The sequence below is a fragment of the Pipistrellus hanaki genome (assembly GCF_964339955.1).
Source record: "Pipistrellus hanaki genome assembly, chromosome: 7".
Classification (NCBI taxonomy): domain Eukaryota; kingdom Metazoa; phylum Chordata; class Mammalia; order Chiroptera; family Vespertilionidae; genus Pipistrellus; species Pipistrellus hanaki.
The window spans coordinates 69,999,663-70,021,877 of record NC_140509.1 but is presented as its reverse complement, the minus strand read 5'-3'; the positions used below and the strand labels follow the sequence as shown (position 1 = coordinate 70,021,877).

Sequence of the window (22,215 nt, the reverse complement as noted above, 5' to 3'; positions counted from 1 at the left end):
GGGAAAGTTAAAGACACGCCCACGTACAGGACCCAAAATAACCGGCAGGCCGAGTGGCCGAAATCAGACAGGAAGCCAAATAATCCGGGGCGTTGGGTTGCTCTCCCCGCTCCTCCAGCGCCGGGCGGCGGGCGGGCGAGCGGCCAGGGGTCTGGCGGGGCGGGCGGGGCGGGGCGGGGCGGGGCCGGCGCGGAGCCTATTAAAGGCGCTGCGGGCCGGCGGGGCGGGAGCACCGGGGCCACGATGGATCGCGACGGCTATGCGGGGGGTGGGAGCCGCGGCGAGGGCGGGCTCGGCCGCCGGGAGGGCCCGGCAGGGAACGGCCGCGACCCGGGCCACGGCCACGGCGCCGATGCGCTCGGGGACCCGCAGACGGCCGCGGCTCTGCTGGCCCCCATGGACCTGGGGGAGGAGCCGCCGGAGAAGGCGGCGCGCGCCCGGCCGGTCAAGGACCCCAACACCTACAAAGTGCTGTCGCTGGTAGGTCCGCACCCCGGGGCGGGGAGGGCGGCGCCCCGCTCCCGCGGGTCCCCCGCGATCAGCACCCGTGCCCGGAGAGGGGCTGCCTGCATTCAGCTCTGCACCTTCCCGCTCCGCTCCGCTCTGCAGGCGGAATGCATGCTGATCACTTCGGTGCCTCCTTTTCACCCCGGGGGAATGGTGCACTCTCCGTTGTATGCACTGATGCTTATAAAAGAGTCTGCTTATGAAATCAAGCTGTTAAAATATATATATAGTGATCTTTAGAAATACCACCTGTAACCCTCAGGGAGTACAAGGTGTTCAGAGGGGGAAATGATCAGCCAGAAAGCTGTGGGTCTTAGGAACCACCCATGGCGTTTTACCCCTTAGGGCGGGCTTTGGGCGGCCCTGGGGGCAGCGTCAGTGACTTTTCTGATTCTTTTAACTGATTCCGCTAGAAAAGATTATAACAGAGCTCAAGTTTTATCAGGAACTTTAGAGAACACTTTTTTTCTTTGGGCTCTGTTTAGGAATTTCCTTGCAGCTGTTCAGAAAGCCCATCCATATGCATGTCATGTGAGTGTAAAGAAATGTTTATGATTTTTCTGTCCACTCTTTTAACCATAAGATTACACGTGTTTTTTTTTTTTTTGTGGATAACAGAAACCTTCATGATTCCTCTGCTATTGTATGATGATAGTTGCAGGATCAACTGTCAAGTGTTTGAAATGAAGGCGTTGTTTTTCAGTCTAGATTTGTGGTGAGAAGGGCTGGATGGAGCGTCAGAAACATGCTACTGGTTTTATGGCTGTTATTAATTGCTGAGGCCTTGGGTAACCTCTCTCTCTCTCCCCAAAACTCAGTTTCTTCTGTGTTAAAATGAGGACGTCAACCCATTGCACAACGCATAGGATTATTGTGAGGATTTAGTGGAACAATGTATGTGTGGAAGTAAATTGTGTTATTTGGAAAGAACAGATTTCCATGTATAGTGTACCCTAAATTATATCCTCACTTACATATGATGATTCAACAATGCTGTGTAGAGAATATCTTTTCTGATTTTGAAATCTTTTTTTTTTCCCCCCTTTCATAGGAATTTACATTTTCACTACATTTTGGGTATCATATTCTGAGGAACCAACATTCCTAGAGTGAAGAGATAGTGTCATATACTGGCCAGTGTGGCTCAGTTGGTTGGAATGTCCTCCTGTGAACAGAAGGGTCTCGGGTTTAATTCCTAGTCAGGCCACATACCCAGGTTTAGACTTCCATCCCTGGTTGGGGCACGTGGGGGAGGCAACCAATCAATGTTTCTCTCTCCCATCAACCTACTCCTCATTTAAGTTTATCTGAAATACATTCAGAAAAATGCAACAGTCTTGTTGTCACTGATTATCTCCCGAAAGGGGATGCTTGTCTTTATCCTGCTAGATAAAAAGAAAGAAATCTCTAAAATCATTACAATAAATATATCCTAGGGTGAGGACTGAAGAAAATAAGCCTAAGATTCAAAGAGTAGTGTCCCAGATCACATATATTTTATATCTCAAGATATATTTTTGCATCATGTACCACAATTTAAGTCTATAACACCTGATATCGATCAGAACTCAGTGGTTGTCTAGAGTCATCTTTTTTAGCTTTTGTTCATGGGGACCTTAGCTTTTACATCCAGATCACTCAAGTTATTCGGTAGCAGTACTTTCAGCATTTAGCACTCTACAAGGTACTCAGTAATTGTACATTGCATCTGTATGTGAACTCCAATGTGAAATCATATCTAAATGCCCATACTCGGGAAAGGTTGCTAAATTTCCAGTTGCTGAGTTCGGTTTCTAAATCCTTCTAGCTCATTTACTCAGAGATCCACAGTCAGCGTCTGTGTGGTGTACCTTTGGAACATGCATTCCAGTCTTTGGCCTCTGCAATCCCCTGGTGAAACTGCATTTTGTTCTGCTCTGATGACGCAACTCTGTATTTGACATCTGCTGTACTTTTAAATAAGTGTGCTAGGACTTACTTCCACAAGTAGGACAATCCTAAATATATATATATATATATATATATATATATATATATATATATATATATATTCTTATGAGTGGAGTTTTTGCTCTAACACAAATTGAATTGGAAAGAATTGTTGCCCCATGTCTTTCTATGTAGTACTGTGAGCATTCATATCCACCAAAACACATTGCTGTATTCTTGAAACTCTTAATTTACTCACTCATCTTTCCCTTCCCTACTTCAATCCCCTTCTTCCCCCTCAGACCTTTTCCAAATGATGCAGTTCCAAAGGGAAAAGTCTACAAAAGTCTACAGTTGTCCTCAAAGAGCTCTGGGACATGTCTTCTGGAAAGGGGCTGCAATTACAGGATTCCTTTTTCAGGTTAAACATGAGCACACTCCTCACAGAGCTGGAGAGATGGTTGACTCATTGCATCTGGTGTTGAGGTTATGAGAGGCCAGCCACTGGGGAGGTCTCAGCCAGTTTTTATCTAGCAGGATAAACACAAGCCTCCCCTTGCAGGAGATAATCAGTGACAATGTGGCTCTTGCATTTTTCTGAAGATATTTCAGATAAACTTAAATGAGGAGTAGGTCTGCGAGAGGGGAAGATCCTGCCCTCCCCTTGCTTCTCTCCAATCAAGTTTGATCCCATGGGGAGACCAGCTGGCTCTGCTCTGGACTTTTGGCTGTTGGCCCTGGAAATGCTTATTCCTAGGCACCAAGCCATTTTGCAGAAAACTCCAAGAGTTTTCTACTTGTATAAAAAGTAGTATTCTCTCTATGCTTCAGTTAAATACCTTTCTTTGGTTCCAAATTAACTTTTGAGCTGAAATGTTCACTTCCACTGAGGTTGGACTTAAAGATTTATTTGAAATGTTCTTGTTGCCTGGCATAATTTTAAAGGGTCAGATAACGTTCAACCTATGGCAGTAAATTTCTTCATTCTCCAGTTTGCTGTTCTATAGCATTATTTTTGTTTGTGACCTTCTGCTATACTTTTAAATACATAGACCTGTGTGTCTCAGTATTGGTGAGTGAAGACTACTTTACCTTTCAATGAAAGAATTCTTTACTTTTAAAAAATATATTTTTATTGATTTCAGAGAAGAAGGGAGAGGGAGTGAGAAAAAACATCAACGATGCCTTTAATTGGGGATTGAGCCCACAACCGGGGCATGTTGACTGAATCAAACCCAGAACCCTTTAGTCTATCCACTGAGCCAAACCAGCTAGGGCTTGGATGTGGATGTTATTAGTTCTGTTAGTTTCTCTCTGCTTCCACTTGCCATACATTAACTTATCTCTAGAATACAACATGGAGAATATCTACACTAATAAAAGAGTAAGATGCAAATTGACCATACCTTAGTGAAGCCCACCAGCCAATCAGGAGTGAGCATGGAAACCAACCCAACAAAGATGGTGGGTTAATTTGCATACACTGGCATCGAGTGGTGGGGAAGGGTGCGCGGAATGGCACACTTGCATCATCGCCATGGCGATGGCATAGGCATTCCACTCTCCCATCTGCTCTGGGCCTCTGGGCATCCTGGGAAGGTGGAAAAGTGGCTCTGGCCAGAGTGAAGGCAGTGCCAGCAGCCAAGGGAAGGAAGGCCCATTATTGCATGAATCTTTGCGTGCATCTGGCCTCTAGTTCAAGATAATTCTCTGCTCTTAATCTGGTTTGAAATTGACATTGCTCTTTGGTTTATGAAATTTAACATCTGTCCAGCCATAGATTAGCATGGTATTGCAAAATGACCTTACATCTTTGTAAGTATTATAGCAGTAGTTGGCCTTGTTTATCAAATTTGGGAATGAAGATTAGCTTCTCTGTCCTTCCTCTTGTAACACATTATCTTATTTCTAGAATACAGCTTGGAGAATAATCAAGGTAGTTCTTTGCTCTTAATCTTACTTGGACTTGACATTGCATCAATTCAGCAATAGTTCTGCATTTTATTTCAAGATAACCAGAGCATCTTAGAGGCCAGAGAAGATGGCCTGTCTGCTCCTTGTGGTATTTGTTTCACTTTTTCTAATAAAATATGCCAAAGATTTCTGGGAACTCCACAAGACTGTTGTGTTTACTACTAGGCCTAACACAGTGCCTTATACTCAATGTCAACCTTCGTTTGAATGAATGCAGTGTGTTTTTTCACTTAGACCTAGTGACACTTTGACTTTAAAAGGGCAAATATGGAAAGACCAAATGTGCAACCGCTCACTCAGATGGCCAGTTGAAGGGCAGGAACTCAAACACAGATGCACTAATAGAGATGACACTTGAGCGTAAATTCAGGGAGAAGATCAAACATTTTATTAGCGAATAATAATAATCATCACTATAATATATAATAATATATGTAATAATGTAACATAATTATTGCTATAAAAGGGAAAAGGAAAAGGCAGTGAATGAGCTATAAATAAAAATTACAACTAAGGCCAGCCTCCTTAAGAGACCAAATGGGGCCCCTGCAATAACTTGGATTCAGAATTAGGATCTAGCCATTGGGCATTTGCTCAGGTACAAACAACTCAATGTGACCATCAGGCACATGCCAGGAAGGCCATCCTGCAGGTACAAACATGACTTCCTTCCCTTATACCAAGGCCTTTTCTGTTTGGGTGACTTTGCTGCCACACTCCAAATTCAGTCTTTGTGGGTCTTGTAAGGAACTCTTTTCTCTGGCCTTGCTTTCTATTACTTCCTATCGAATGGTTTGAGTCATAGTCTAGTCTTTTTCTCTCTCAGCATTTATATGCTATCTGTTTCTACTCCACGAAGTCTCTTTCTCAGAGATACCCACTCAACATGTTTCTTTTTCCTTTCTATTCTACTTTTCCAGTTAATTCTAGACATTCTGTTTTGCTGTTTCCTGCCCCATCATGTCCTAACTTTGTTTATGATAATCCTATTGCAAACATTTGGGACTTTTAAGACATAGCAAATGTGTTTTATCTATATTACGGGCTTGTTGGACAAGACAGAGAACTTAGTTGTGATTTGTAATTTTTTGGGGGGCCAGGGGGAAGGGCATTTCAAGTTCCAAACAATTTAGGGACAAATAAGTTTTTGGAATACAACTTGTAATTAGAGCTCTGCCTTTGTTTAAAATAAACATGCCTCTATCAACCATGAAATATCCTCCAAACAACAAAACATAAACAAAAATGCATTTAGCAGAACAGAAATTACTCTTCTAAGCCTAAATCCTGTGCAATAATAATCAGAATGGAGACCCTACATGAAAACCCTTTGGCATCAGATCAGAGCTAAGTTATGTGTTTACCAAGGAAAGAGAGTGTACTAGTACATTGAAGAGGGATTTTGAGAAATGACTAGAATATTCAACTATCAATAAATATTAACTAGAGCACTCTAGTTTCTGAGTATTTTCCTTATCTGAGGAATTACAAGAATTAGTATAACATCTATGTATTTTTCTTCTCTTACTTTTATTTCTTTTTTTTTTAAATTTCTTTATTGATTAAGGTATCATATATTTGTCTTCATCCCACCCCCCCCCCCCCATTCCTATCCCAAACCCCTCCCACGCATGCCCCCACCTCTCAATTGTCCGTGACCACTGGTTAGGCTTGTATGCTTACTTTTACTTCTTATTTATTTTTTTGTTAATCCTCACCTGAGGATATTTTTCTACTGCTTTTCTTTTTGTTAATCCTCACCCGAGGATATTTTTCTATTGCTTTTTTCTTTTTCTTTTTTTTTCCAAAGAGAGTGGAAGGGAATGGGAGAGACAGAGGGAGGAAAACATGATGTTAGAGAGACACATCGATTGGTTGCCCGCTGTGTCCCAGATATGTGCCCTTGACTGGAATCAAACCTGAGACCTTTCAGTCCTTGGGCCGATGCTCTTTCCATGGACCCAAATGGGCTAGGGTTTCCTCACTCACTTGTAGTTTTTAGAATAAGATTTGATTGAGATGTCAGCAGTAGAAGCTTAGATGATTATAATCATTCACATAGCACTTAGCATTTTTTTAAAGCATTTTACCATATATATATTTTTTTCCTTTTAAACATTTTTTAAAAAACCTGTGTTTTTTTTTCTTATTTAAAAGAGGAAGGGAAAAGGAAAGATAGAAACATCAATGATGAGAGAGCATCATTGACTGGCTGCCTCCCGCATGCCCCACACTGGGGGTTGAGCCTGCTGCAACCCAGACATGTGCTGTTTACTAGAATTGAACCTGGGACTCTTTATAAGAAAGTATGGTGACAATCCTACTTTACAGACTTTACAGATAAGAAAACTTATCTGGCTCACAGAGCTACAGTCAGGATTCTCAAACATTAGTGTGCATAGGAGCCACTTGGGAACTTAAAGACATGGATTCCTGGGCTTTGTGATTGGAATATTTGGAATTGTAATGGACTGAATGTCTGTGTCTACCCCTCACCCCAATTCATATGTTGAAGCCCTGCTCCCAGTGCGATGGTATTTGGAGGTAAGTCCTGTGGTCATGAGAGAGGGACTCTCCTGGTGGGATTAGTGGCCTTATCAGAAGAGTGAGAAGAGAGAGTGAGCTACCCTTCATCTCTCTTTGGGGCATGCAATGAGGAAAGGCCACGTGAGGACATGAGGAGGCAGCCATCTGCAAGCCAGGGAAGAGCTCTCACCAGGAAGAGAATTGGCAATGTCTAGACCTTAGACTTCCCAATCTCCAGAACTGTGAGAAAATACATTTCTGTTGTTGAAGCCACCTAGTCTTTGGCATTTTGTTACAGTAGCGGAGCAGACTAAGACAGGAATGCACCGAAGTAGGCAATGGTAAGTGCAAGGACTTTTAACTCAAATTTTTATTCTGGACTAATGGTTGTTGCCATCTCATCCATTTGCCCGGTGCACTGTGTGAAGTCAGTGGTCCTGGGTTATTGTGAGCTTCCAGGAAAGTGGTTTTCTTCTTATTTTGAGTTTCCTTCTTAATACATTTAAACTGTCCTAGCCTAGGAAAATAGGGATGATAGTCATTTTGGTGGGAGGGAGTTTCTCATTTGTGGATTGATCATTTACTCATCCTATCTTAGGACTTTACCCACATTTAGGTGACAGATGTTTTCTCACAGGTGAGATTGGGGACCTTGCAAATCATTTTATCTTGGTTTTCGGGAGAGGAAGCCTGAGAGTGCAGATTGCTCTGAAGCAGAGTTCTTTCCCTTGAGTAGCTCTTTGACGTGAGTGAGCATCCAGAGCGTACAAAGAGAGAGAACTGAGAAGAAACTCAAGTGGTTTTCTGTGAAGCCGTTCAGCAAAATAAATACAACTGCCATGAGACTTTTTTTAAAAAAATTTTTAAAAAGAGCCTCGTGCTCTCCAGAGTATGTTTATATGGTTCTCGATAAATATGTTTATAAATAAAATAACACAGGTAGAGTTTCAGCCAAAACAGTTCAGGTAGCAGTTCTCAGAGGCTCCCTGTGGCTCGCCGGGGGTTTTCCAGGGGGACCATGAAGTCCAAAGTGTTTTAACATCAAAAGTAAGATGTTGCTTGCCCTTTTCCACCATATTGACATTTACACTGATGGGATTAAACATTGGTGCCAGTAAAACTGCTGGCCCCTTAGCAGAAAAGCAAGGCAATGGCACCAACTGTACAAGTAGTCATGCACTTGCAATACAAAGATATATTTTGATTATAAGAATGGACTGCCGAAGCCAGTTTGGCTCAGTGGATAGAGTGTCGGTCTGCAGACTGAAAGGTTCCAGGTTCTGGTCAAGGGCATGTATGTTGGTTGTGGGGGGTGGGGGGAGGTACAGGAAGCAGCTGGTCGATGTTTCTCTCTCATCGGTGTTTCTAGTTCTCTATTTCTCTCCCTTCCTCTTTGTAAAAAAAAAAAAAAAAATCAATAAAATATACATATATTTTAAAGAGAATGTACTAGATGAAGCAGTAACAATTTCCATAGTGAAGCAGATTTTATTTAATTTCAACCCCAATTTATCCGTGTTTAATATTCTGTAGGACAAAATTGGAGGTGTGCACATAGCACATCTGCTGCTCACTGAGGTTCTGTTGTTTTCTAGAGGAAAAGCAGTTGTGCAACTGAGTTGTAAGTTGATCTAGCTGCTTCTTTTCATGGGTCATTATTTTTAGTAGAAAGAACAACTAACAAACTCTGGTTATTCAGCCTTGGGTATTTGGTGCATGTTTTCTTAAAGAGGAATCAGTTAGTTACAACAATTGTATCTTTATTTAAACAAGGTTCTTTATAGATTTCAAAACTCTCCTACATCTACTACCTCCTTTGGTCCAAACCACAGCTCTGCCATTCCCATGCCAGAGATGAAAATAAATAAATAAATAAATAAATAAATAAATAAATAAATAAATAAATAAATTCACAGCTCAGAGAAATTTGGGGGGCTTTCCAAAATCACAGAACTAATAAACTTCTTAATCACATCACTAGCTTATTGACAAATGGTCTTGAAGGCAGACAGACTTGGGTTTAAATCTTGGCACTGTTTGAGTGTAAGCAAATAAGCTTCCTGAATATCAGCTTCCACAACCACAAAAGAGAGATGAAAAAACCACTTCAGGTGGTGTAGGAGAATTAAATAGATATCACATGGTGTGCCCTCAGTAAGTGGTTGTTTTTCTTGTTATTGCTAAGCATCAGTGTGATGGGATTGTTTTTTGTTTTTTTTTTAATTTTATTTTTCCTTCCTCAGAAGCCACTTTACATCCTTGCTACTCAAAGTGTAGCCTGCAGGCCAGTCTGTCAGCACCCCTCCTTGGAACTTGTAAGAAATTCAGAATCCTGGGCCTCCTCCCAGTCCTAACCTGAGCCTGCATTTCCACAGATCCCCAGGGATGTGTCTTCGTATGAGAGTGTGAGGAGCAGCACCCATAGGCTGAGATTGTTACAGAGGCATAACAATTAGAATTTCTTTATTTCATTTTTTTAAAAATAAATCTTTATTGTTCATATTATTACAAATGTTCCTCATTTCCGCCCCCCCCCCTCCATTGCTCCCCTCCACCAGGTTCCCACCCCACCCTCTGCCCTTTCCCCACCCCCCATTGTCCTCATCCATAGGTGCACAGTTTATGTTCAGTCTCTTCCCACATCCCCCTCTCCCCTTTTCCCCGAGAATCGTCAGTTCATTCCCCTTCCATACCTCTAATTCTATTATATTCAACAGTTAACATTGTTCATCAGATTTTTTTAATTCCCTTGGTTTTTAGATTCACTTGTTGATAGTTACGTATTTGTTGTTCATAGTTTTTATCTTTATTTACTTTCTCTTCTGAAAGAACCCCCTTCAGCAATTCATATAATTCTGGTTTGGCGGTGATGAACTCCTTTAGCTTTTTTTTATTAGTGAAGCTCTTTATCTGGCCTTCAATTCTGAGTGGTAGCTTTGCTGGGTAGATTATTTTTGGCTGTAGGTTCTTGCTATTCATCACCTTAAATATTTCTTGCCATTCCCGTCTGGCCTGCATGGTTTCTGTTGAGAAATCAGCTGACAATCGTATGGGTGCTCCTTTATAGGTAACTACCTGCTTTTCTCTTGCTCTTTTAATATTCTCTCTTGTCTTTTGCTCTTGGAATTTTAATTATGATGTGTCTTGGTGTGGTCTTCTTTAGATTCCTTTTGTTTGGAGTTCTGTGCGCTTCCTGGACTTGTAAGTCTAATTCTTTCACCAGGTGGGGGAAGTTTTCTGTCACTGTTTCTTTCAGTATGTTTTCAATATCTTACTCTCTCTCATCTCCTGGGACCCCCATAATTCTGATGGTGGTTCGCTTGAAGTTGTCCCAGAGGTTTCTTACATTATCTTCAACTTTCTGGATTCTCTTGTCTTCTTGCTTCTGCGAAGGAGTGTCTTCTGGCTCTTTATGTTCCAAATCTTTGACTTGATTCTTGCGATCTTCCATTCTGTTTTTAGGACTCTGTATAATATTTTTTATTTCAGACAATGTATTCTTTATTTCTTGTTGATCCCTTATTAGTTCTTGTTGATCCCTTTTCATCTCCTCATAAGTCTTATCGACCTTTTTTAGGAAATTCTTGAAAAACCTTATAAGCGTGGTTTTGAACTCTATATCCAGTCTCTTCTTTTGCTCCATTTCTTTTGTTTGTGATCTATTTCCTTGTCTCTGCATTTTCACAGATTCCCTGTGTTGGTAGTGTGGCTTTGTGTGCTAAGGTATCTAGTCTTGGTGTAGCCCTTTGTGGGCTGTGTGTGCAGTCTTGTTGTTAAGCCTTGCTTGTTGTTGGTATCATTGGGAAGTGTTGATCTCCAAGCCGATTGGCTATGAGGATCAGAAGTGTCTCACCTAGGAGGGTTTCTGTACTCCGCTTGAATGGGGCGGAGTCCCCGGGGTGGCACAGACAAACTTTGTTGAATCCCGCACAATTGGTTGCAGACAAGCTTTAGATTCCTGTCTGCCCCTCCCTAGAAGAGTCTTATTGGCAGCGAACGAAGAAGGGTACCCCTTGGAGCTCAGAGGTGCATTGATGAAAGTAGCCCATTGCTCTTACCTAGCCACTGGAAGGGCTTCTGTGGTCCTCGTGGATGGGGCTGAGTCTCGGGTGATGCAGACAAGCTTTATTCAGCCCTTCCCTACGAGGGTCTGGTTTCTGAGTCCTGCAGTAATGGCCACTGGCTTCACACACCTCCGAGAGATCTTTGTCCACTGCCTGACAGTCTGGCCTCTCCCTGTCTGGGGCCATCTATCAGCGCAATAGGGTGGTTCTGTTTTCCTCCCAAACAAGAAAGCCAGCCTTTCATTAGCTGTCCGCCCTCTCCGCATGCAGGGAGTAAGCCAGTAGCGAACTCAGCCCGACCTCTCCGCGCCGGCAGCGAACTCTGCGGCCGATTTTCGCACACACAGTTCTCCGCACCTTCACAGTTCCTGAGGTTCAACGCGCCTTCTTTCTCCTTCCCAGATGGTAGAGCCTCCTCTCAGCCAGCCGTCCGGTGCTTCAGGGAGATGTTTCCCCTGTTTTTCAGTTCTAAATTCAAATTTGTTGTGGTAGGCTGCATTCGGGTGTCTAACCTATTCCGCCATCTTGGTTTTCCAGTGGAATTTCTTTAGCTGGGACTTCTAATCAACCCTTGTTCAGCCATTGACTTTATACATGATGCTATGATTTAAAAAAAAAAAAAAAATCACCAAATGTTCCTTGACCTCAACCATATTGGTTTTGGGTTCAAAGGCTGCTGCTGCTGATGATGATGATTGCATTTTGCCCCTTCCCTTCCTTGGAGCTCAGAGGTGCATTGATGAAAGTAGCCCATTGCTCTTCTCCTGTGCAAATGACGCTGGATACTCCCTTCACTGTGCAGTTGCTATTTCTCAGGATCCTAACTGTGTTCTCATTTGTTTTCATGTATTGCAATTGCCTCTTCCTGGCTTGTCCTTTAATTGCTCTTTATTGCTCTCAGCTTAGCCAATCTTCTGCCTTGGCTGTGATCTGATAACATTCCCACATTCTTTCCAATTCAACCACTTCCCTATCAGGATACCAGGTAGATTTCACTTTACACCTCACCACCAATAGAGGTCTTCAAAGTTTCCAGGACAGCACCTTCTCCACAATCAACAATATACTTGATGCAAAACCAAAACAAAGAAATCTGGTCCCAGGACTTTTCAAGTGATGTTGAATCAGGCTCAATGTCCTTGGCACAGAGTGAGTTCCATAATACCAGTACTCGGGCCAAACACACTGGCTTCCTATAAGTACCACCCAGCATCACTGAGACAGAACCTTATGGAGAGTAGGAAATGGGTTAATGAAGTTCATTCAAGTGGGAAGCGTGTGGGTTGGGAGCATTATGAATAGACTGTATTGGGCTTTTCGATCTTTGGATTAGCCAGGGAATAAGTACAAAACAACTACTCTATACTTGTACACTATTTACTTAAATATCTTTCTGATCAACTCAAGGGAAGTAAATGCAAAGCGTGTTGACATATGAAAGTGCTTTACATTTGTCATCTTGTGGAAAATTTCAAAGGAAAAAAGAACATTGATCTTTCTGAGATGATTCCGACAAAGGTTTTGAGAGACAGCGGTCAGGTAAAGAGTCCTAAACTTGGAGTCACGGGAATTATTTACCTGTTGACTTTTGAACAGTCGCTTTGCTCCTCTGACTTTTGGTTTCCTTGCGTGGGTTCTTTCCAGTCTAAAATCTTTGCATAGAGAGCTTACAGTATTTTTCCTTTGTTATAAAAATAATACGTATCACAGGAAGCTCAGAAAATGCAAAAAAAAAAAATATATAAAGAAGAATATAAAAGGTGCTGTCTTATTATATGCTATTTATATTGTGGTCTATTTCCAATAGATCACTTATTTATTTATGTATTTATATTTTTACAAAAATGGGATCACACTGCATATACGGTACTATTTCCTTTTTTCACCTATGTGCAGTTGTGAATTTATTTGGGCTAGAAATCTTTCCAGAGTGTCTTTCAGAAATAGGATTTGAGGCTTTCATTGCACTAACCTTAGTTCATGGGGTAAACTTTGAAACTATCCCTACTAGTACTTCAGGCATACTCAGTCCCCAATAATTCTTTTAGGACACATTTTTTATTTATTTATGTCTCAACTCCATTACCATTGCTTGTGTCTCTTTTGCGCGGTTTATTATTAGTTTTCCTGAAATAATGACTTCCCTTCATTCTGAATCCACTCAGAGTCTCCCAGAGATGCCACATGAGTGGGGAAATGTGTACTCCTCAATTTGGTATTCTCTTTAGCCTGATTTCTTATCGCTTGAGCAACTCAGGGGCTTAGCATGAGCAGTTTCATCTGTGCACAGCACTCCTGAAGCTCTGTGACATACGTGTGTGGTCATTTACTAGGCGGTGTTGGTCCAGCACATAGTGAGTGTTACATAAATGTTCGTTGGATCCTTCATTGAGTTTACTCTTTGTCAGACCCTATGTTAGCGCTTTATCTCCTTTAATTGACACACGTGTGTGAGATCGGAGGGAACAAACCTGTTGGCTGGTGGTCTGGGTCCCACATCTCAGTGGGACTCTGTGTCCTTTATCTTACACGGGACATGTGTGTTATATACATAACGTGGAATCAGGAGTTCAAAGGGCTCAAGTATGTTTCAGTCAACTTCTGCTCTTATTGCATTTTATCAGTCTGGAGAGTCAGGGCTCAAGAAGCACATGCCTTACAGATGCTCCAGTTCTGCTAAGCCACCTTCCATTGCCCTCGGCCCAGACTTGTACTGTTCCCCAACACACTCAGTGCTCTACCCCAGGAGTGACCTTTTCACTTCTCTTTTTCTTATGCAACACGCTGGGATCCAACTCAATTTATCCTCCCACAGGAAACATTCCTCTGCTGCTCTCTGGGCAGCTCTCCCCTGTCCCTGAACTAATCCATTGTTACACAAGCAGATCGAGGCCATAGAGCTAAGTGGTTAAGGGCCAGACTCTGGAGGCAGACTGCCAGGCTGTGAATCCTGTATGTCAATAACTGCTCTCTGTACTTGGGCAAGTCTTTTCGATTCTCTGTGCCTTAGTTTTCTCACCTGCAAAATGGGGATAATTATAGTAGCTACCTCATAAGTTTATGTTGAGGTTAAATGGATTATGATATGTAAACTAATTATAAAAGTGCCTGAGAGATAGTAGATACTAGATTGGGGTTTATTGTTGTGGTTGGTGATTCATTCAACAAAATTAGAAGCTATACACAGGTCTTGGTGACCAGGGGAGGGGAAAGACTTATTCCCTGTCCTTGTGATCCATGCCCACAGGACCAGATGTTATTTATTTATATATGTATACTAAAGTATGTTTGACATACAATAGCATGTTAATTTCAGGTGTATAACATAGTGCTTCGACATTTTGTATACCTTAGATGTGGTCACTACAATAAGTCTAGTAACCATATGCCACTGTACAAAGTTATTATCATATTATTGAATATACTAGAGGCCTTGTGCACAAAATTTGTGCATGGGAGGATCCTCTCAGCCCAGCCTGCACCCTCTCCAATCCAGGACCCCTCGGGGGGAATGTCCGACTGCCCGTTATTATAACTGGCAGTTGGAAATCCCTCTCACAATTTGGGACTGCTGACTCCTAACTGCTCACCTGCCTGCCTGCCTGATCACCCCTAACTGCTCCCCCCACCAACAAGGTCCCCCCTGACTACTCCCCTCCACCAGCCTGGTCACTCCTTACTGCACCCCCTCTGATGGCCTGGTCACCAATGCAGCCTGCTATTTGGTCATCTTTCTGGTCATAATGGCCCCTGGATTTTTATATATTAGGATTCCCAGGACCAGATATTTATCAAAGAATCTCAAAAGATTGTCTCATGTTGCAGCTGTGACAATTGCTTCTTGGAAGCTATACTCAGCTGTAATGGAGGTCTGAGGAGGTAACAGGTGAGCAGGAGATGATTCTGAGGGGAGGCAACAGCGGGTGCAAAGGCCTTGGGAGAGCAGGGAGCATGGGCCATCCCAGAAAGAGAGAAGACTAGGGGGGCTGGGGTATAGAGAAGTGTGTGATGGGTGAGGAGACCAGAAATGTGATCAGGGGCCAGGTCCACGCAGGGCCTTGCAGGCCATTTTAGAGAGTTTGGTTCTGGTTTTAAGAGCAATTGGAAATTTTTGAATTTTTTGTTTATTTGTTTTAATTTCTAGCTCCAGTCATTATGTTCTAAAATTTATTTCAGAATAAAAAGAAATAAATCACAGAAACTTAACTGAGCGTGATTTCCCACTCTTCCATCCTTTACCCACCCCCACATCCCTTGTTTTTGTTTCATCTCTGACCTACTATCTATGAAGGCAAGAACCCTGCCTAGGCAATAAAAACATTTTTTAGATAAAACCCATGGTGCTTTACCTTTAGTCTGTTTTTTTCCTCTGCCTGAGGGTAGCAAGGGCTGTCCTATGTCCTAAATAATCTACTTTTCCATTTCATGAGCTTAATTAAATTGTTTTTCTAAATCATTTAATACTACTTTTATTTAATGAGTCATATCTTTCTTGATCATAGTTTTAGAAGAACCAAACTGTTTTCAGGATTATTTTGGTCATGCTGTTTTTCTTTCTCTTCCTTGAGATTCATATGAAGCAAGATGCAGTTAAATATTTTTTTTTTTTTTTTCATCTAAGAATTAAAAAAAGTGAGCCTGCCCTGGCTGGTGTAGCTCATTTGATTGGAGTGCTGTCCTGTACACCAAGAGGTGGCAGATTCAATCCATGGTCTGGGCAAATGGGGGAGGCCACCGATGTTTCTCACCTCTCTCTCTCTCTCTCTCTCTCTCTCTCTCTCTCTCTCTCTCTCTGTCGTCTCTCTCTCTATTCTCTCTCCCTCTCCTTTCCCCTCTCTAAAATCAATTTTAAAAAACCCAAAACAAGTGAATCCTTAAAATGGAAAGTTCTTTGCCTATATTAAATTTAGCTTAGAGTATGGTGTGTGTGTGTGTGTGTGTGTGTGTGTGTGTGTGTGTGTGTGTGTGTGTTGTCTGATTATTTACTGTACTGGCCAGGGTCCAATCAGAAAAAAAATATATATATACTTGGTAATTGAATCAGGAGCATTCATAACAAAAAACAAGCTACAAAGCTGTTGGAAGAGCTGAAAGCCAAACAAGGGATGTTGTGGCAATGAGACAACCTGTATTCATTTTTCCTCCAATGAAGTGATGAGGAACCGCTGAGAGAAGCTGGCCCCTTGTGCGCTTTCATCAGAGCCAATCCTTAGATTTCTTCATGAGTGTTTCACCCTGGGAGTGATTTAGGCATATAATCTGGGACAAGGAGAAGAGCAAGTGTGTTCTCTCATGTGGTCAGGGAGTCATGTTGGTTAATTCTGCTAACGTGATAAATTGATCTCTGTTCAGCATCTGATCATCAGCTCTGTAGATCCCAAAACCTCTCACAATTTTTGACGGGTTGGGAATTCTGGAAAGGCATGGCTGGAAGATGTGGCTCAGAGAGCCTCTTGCAATGGCAGTCAGATAAATGGTGGCTGGGGTTGCAGCAGCAGGGGACGGAACATCTAGGAGCTAGCAAGGTATCCTCTCTCACTCTCTGTGGTTTTAGGATTTCCCCAAGTGGTCTCTACGGATGGAAAGTTTGGGCTTACTCATAGCATGATAGCTTCAGAGTAGACTGCTGATGGGGGGGGAGAGGGAGGAGGGGAGGCGAAGGCTTTAAGAGCAAATGTTCCAATGATGGATCTACATAATTTAAAAATAATTACATAATATTTTATATTGTTTGGGTTTATTATTGCATTACATTGACTCAATTTTTTATTCACTGAAATGTGGGTTGTTTGTGCATTATTGCTATCCAAACAATGGTCATAACTATCTATGTATATCTTTGTGTGCTTATGTGAAAATTTCTATCTGATAAATGAATAGAATTGAAGTTGCAGGAGTGGAGGTATGCACATGCTAAATTTAGGCGCAGTCATATAAATGACCTTTTGGAAAGGGATTTATACTTCAACAAAGACAGTGAAAATGCCTGTTTTACTTCACATTCATTCTTGTCATCATTACCATTGAAATTGTAATTTTTTAAAACATTTTTAAATTTCATTTGGTAAAAAAAAGGACTCTGATTTATAGTTCTTTGACTTTTAGTGAAGGTAAATATCCGATATTTTTATCTGTTTTATTTATTTGAACATCTGATTTATTATTTTTGGCATTATAAAACTGTGGGTTATCTTTTCCTACTTGATTTTTATACACTTATTATCTATCATGGACATAACTTTTGTCATATGTTGAAAATGATTTATCTTAGTCTCTTCCACTGCAGTTTTGCTTGTGGTAGAATCTGTTTCTTTGGCTTTACAGAAATCTCTGGATTTTTAGGGATCCGAATGTATCAAATTTTCCATTATAATTTCTGAATTTTGCACGGTGCTTGTAAAGGTGTTTAGCACCCTAAAATTGTTAAGAAAAAAATATTTTCCCATAATTTCTTCTAGTGATATCAACCCCCTCTGTCATTTTATTTTGTTGTAAGGCAAGAGATATAATAGAAAATCAGTATACTACACTTCCCTCAAGATCTTTATTCTCAATAGCTTGTTTTAATAGTTTAAGTAAATCAGAAGATTGTATAAAGGCCATGAGAATGCATTTTGCTGTACTAACAGTCCTACTGGAGACAAAAGACAGTTACATAAGCCATGAGACCAAATGAGAGTGCTGGTGTTTATGAATACTGTGATCACTGTGGCATTCCCCATTTGTGGGTGTAAAGACAAACTCTGTGGCACCAGGCTGTGTGCACAGAGTTTCCCCAGCCTTCCTAAGGGTTTTTCTTTGTGCTCTCTAGTTTCTGTTACTGGCCTTGTTGATTCGGTGCTTGCATCTCCAGATTTAGTGAGGGTGCACAAGTCATGGGGTGAAGGATGCCATCCAAGCCGAGTTTCTATTGGTGTTTTATCCTTTGACCCTGAACTTCTGTGAAAGTATGAGGTGAGAACTGGGAGAAGTGATTTGCTCACTCAGGCAAAAGTTGTAAGTGCTGGATAGTCTTTCCTTTGAAAATGCTTGGTACTTTTTGAAACAAAGATACATCAACATGATGGGAAAGGGGAATGAATCATTGTCATAGATAAATCAATTTTCAGGAGGCCTTTCAGAGTCCCAGGAAAATGTCTAATATGAAGAATATAGCTCAGGATGTGGGGTCAGGAGGGAGCCAAATAAAAGTAGGATCAATTGCCAGGGAGAAGTAAACTCATAAATATCTCAGATTAACTAGGGAGTATAGAGAATATCCAGTCTAGTCCAGTGAAGGGACTATAAATGACATGACTCTGTCAATACCACAAAGCTCCAAATGTAATGCATACTTAAAAAAAATCTTTATTGTTGAAAGTATTACATATGTCCCCTTTTATCCTCACTGACCTTTTCTCACCCTTCCTCGGCCCTTGCCCCAGGCCTTCACCATCCTATTGTCTGTGTCCAGGGGTTATATGCACATATGTATACAAGGTCTTCCGTTGATCTCTTCCCACCTACCCACCCATCCCCACCTTTCCTCTGAGATTCCACAGTCTGTTCCATGCTTCTCTGTCTCTGGATCTATTTTGTTTATCAGTTTATTTTGTTCATTAGATTCCACAGATTAGTGAGATCATGTGACACTTACCTTTCTCTGACTGGCTTATTTTGCTCAGCATATTACTCACCAGGTCCCTCCTGGCATAAGAGTTGTTGGTCTTTCTGTGATCAGGACCACAATTTTTGCCATACTTATATTTTTAATTTTTAAAAAAGGCTAGAATTTTAACAATTTTCTTACAGTTTATGGTAAAGTACTAGGATTATTTTTTAAGTCAGCCTTTTATCTTGATATATTTTTTTAAAAAGGTATGTTTTTATTGATTTTAGAGAGAGAGGAAGGGAGAGGGAGAGAAACATTTATATGAGATAAAAACATTGATCTGCTGCCTCCTGCGTGCCCCCTACCAGAGACGGAGCCCACAACCTGGGCATGTGCCCTGACTCAGAATTGAACCAGCGACCTATCAGTGCAGGGACAACACCCAACCAGCTGAGCCACACCAGCCAGGGCAATTGGATATTTTATTTTAACATGTCCTCCTAAATATATATTTTTCAATGATCATTACCAGCTCCCATAGGCTACTGATAAAAACTTTCTTTGTGATTTTTCTTTAAATGTTTATTCACCAGGATAATTCATTGACAATGAGGGAAATGATGAAATGACTATTTGCTTAAATATCAAAGGTGCCAAGAAAAACTTTCTGGATATGAATTTTAGTTTGGAGAAGAATCTCATGTTTTATCTTCCCCAGAGGTTAGTTCAACCAAATGTGGACTGTGTTTTTTTCAAAATAATTGTTTTTAAACTGCACAGTCTATTACCAGAAACACCTAGCAAGTTTATATGAAATTGGAGACATTTTCCTCTCTATCTTTCACGTACATAGTCTCATATCTAAATTTTAAAAAATATGTATCAGCTATTATATGTCTTTCTCACTTAGGAAATGGTTAAAAGCCCAGTGCCTCTGAGTAACACATGGGGACATTTAAGAGAGCCAGTATTTTAAAAACATATATTTTTATTGATTTCAGAGAAGTAGAGGGAGAGAGAATCATTGATCGGCTGCCTCTTGCATGCCCCCTACTGGGTGTCACGCCCAGAACCCTGGCTTGTGTCCTTGACTGGAATCCGACCCAAGACCCTTCTGTCCGCAGGCTGACAGAGATTTAGTATTTAAAATAATAATAATTTGGGGGGAATAGAAAGATATTATCATACCTTAATAAAAAAATAATAAAATAATAATAATTTAAGGATTTCTATTTTGTGCCTTACAAAACTGCTCTACCTCCTTCTAACTGTATTTTTCTTCAGTTTTCTTTTAAAAAGATGAGAAAAAGAGCATAAAGATCCTCCCAAAAAGCATGTGGTTTTTAGAAATATGAATATAATTCTCTTTACTCATAACTAGAATCCACTTTGATGGAGTCTTTTAGACCTCAGCCTGCTGCTGATTTTCCCACTTACTAAATATGAGAAGCATTTGCATTTAAAAAACGGCACGAGATTCATGGCACCGTTTCTGACACAAATTAGAAGCAAGTACTGTTTGAAATTACGGCATACATCCAGCAATTCTATTAATCGTTACTGCAAAAAAACGTTGATGGTAGATTCTTGGAAAGCCAAACACAATTTCTGTGTCTTTGAAGCTTATTTTTTGTGGAATTACTATCTCACTTTTTCCCCTTTAATGTTTGTGGAAAGTGCTATACTGGTATCCACAGAGAAGAGATTCTTTTCATCCACAGAAATAGGAGTCTCTCTGAGGAAAAGCTGTATGGCTTGTGGTCTTAACTTGTGTGTAATAGAGGATCTTCCAAGTGCCTTAGCATCTGGACTTCATCAAGTAGTGACAAGCTCTGCCTCTGTCTGGATCTGTGCCGAGCCAAAGGAACTCACCAGACGGCTACCCTCTGCTATGTTGTCATTAGCCTCGGATTGGCCCTTTAGTTACTTTCATAAGCAGTGGTTTGTCCACTAAGACCATAGATATTTGGAGTTTGTTGTCTTGTATGTATGCGTGTGTGCGCGCACTTAAGCTTTATAAAATACCTCTTATATGACTTTTATTTCAGCACCTCTTTTGCTATCATTGTAGTCTTTAATCTATACTAAGCCATAAGTTGATAGATACTGCTATAATAATTTCTTTGGCTCTTATTTGACATCTGTTAATGAGATAATAAATAATCTCACTATTCCCATATTTGCCAAAGCTGACACAATTGTGAGGATAAAGGACATTCAGCTTAAGAAAGTTATCATATTAGGTGTTCCCTGACACAGTTCAGGCACTCATTAATATTTCTTAAATCTAATTTGATGAGATTGAGTGTGGCTTAGAAAGACAGGGATATAAAGGTAATACTTTGAAAGCTATCATAAATTAGAAATGGAGATAAAGTTTTAAAGTCATAATTTTACTTTGTAAGGAAATTGTGCTATTGTGTTGTAGAATTAAACTACATTGAGAGGATAATTCAAGTTGAATTAGATTTTAAAGTCCTCAAAATTGTTGATGAGAAATTCCCTACTGAAAACTATTCTGATGGGGTGTTGTGTAATGAAGTAGTAGGTAATCTAAATTCCATTTTTTATGGATGGGATTATAGATGAAAAATGATTGCTTTTGTTATACTTTTGTTTCAATAACATGCTATGCATTATCTTATGAAGTAACATAATTTAGCAAAGAAGAGGTGATTCAAAAAATCAGTGTAACTCTTCTACAGTTCAGCAAGAGGGTAAAAGTCTGCACATACAAGGTATGTTTTAAACCAGTGGTTAAGGAACTAAAAGTGATAATGCTGGAAGTGAATTTCAAATTGAATGTAAATGGGGTGATGGAAGAAAGAGCTACTGTGGAATGTTAACACTGCTGCTGTTTAATAGGTCTTAGATACCCAGTCAGATGAACGTGGTGGTAGCGAGTTTACGGACAAATAAGGAGCATGGTTGTGATTAAATGGATGAAGATGCCTTAGAGGAAGGGACACTAACCCAAAAATTTTATAGTTGAGGAACTCTTGGAGACATTTCACAGTAGTTAAAGGACAAAAGTCAAAGCATTGGAAACTGATCTAAATTTAGAAAGGAATGTGACAATTCACAAAAACTTAGAAAAATTGTCACTCTTTATTGTAAGTTACATGATGGGAAGACAAAACACTGTTCAAACTATTCTTGAAAAGTTTATTACTAAGAAATAAAACTTTAATTCTAATTTTAACTTAGAGTCTATTAAATACAGGTTAGTTTTACCATTATCTTCATTTTCCTGTAGATGTATAGACAGTAAGAGATTTTTTAATATTTTTGATATATGCTTTAAAATGATGCTTTCTGTATGGTTGTGTCAATTTACACCACTATCAAAGGTTCAGGAAAATCCATTAGTACTCTCTCTGGTATCTTGTTCTGTCTCTGCTATTTTCAGCTATTTGTTCAAGCTCTTCCTCTGATTGTTTCCTATTTTAATGGACATAAATAGATTTTTGATTTCCTAAAAAAGGGCGGAGCTGGCCTAAACCCTGTTGTATTTTAGACCTATAATACTCTTGTTCTCCTTCCCTTTACTCCCACTTTTAAAAACGTAAGTTAGACAGACTGCTTCAGTTTACTTACCATTCTTCTCCTCTTTGTTCTTGCAGT

The 22,215-nt window shown here is 40.5% G+C and overlaps 1 protein-coding gene across 1 annotated transcript in view; it reads left to right on the top strand.

Annotated features, from left to right (window-relative positions):
* The first annotated feature begins 204 nt into the window (after window positions 1-204).
* ENPP1 (ectonucleotide pyrophosphatase/phosphodiesterase 1) overlaps window positions 205-22,215 on the top strand; it is a 62,184-nt gene continuing 40,173 nt past the window's right edge. The window contains exon 1 of the mRNA XM_084889581.1: window positions 205-480. Coding sequence (XP_084745707.1) covers window positions 244-480 — 237 coding nt within the window. The 5' untranslated portion in view covers window positions 205-243. The remainder of the gene's footprint in view (window positions 481-22,215) is intronic.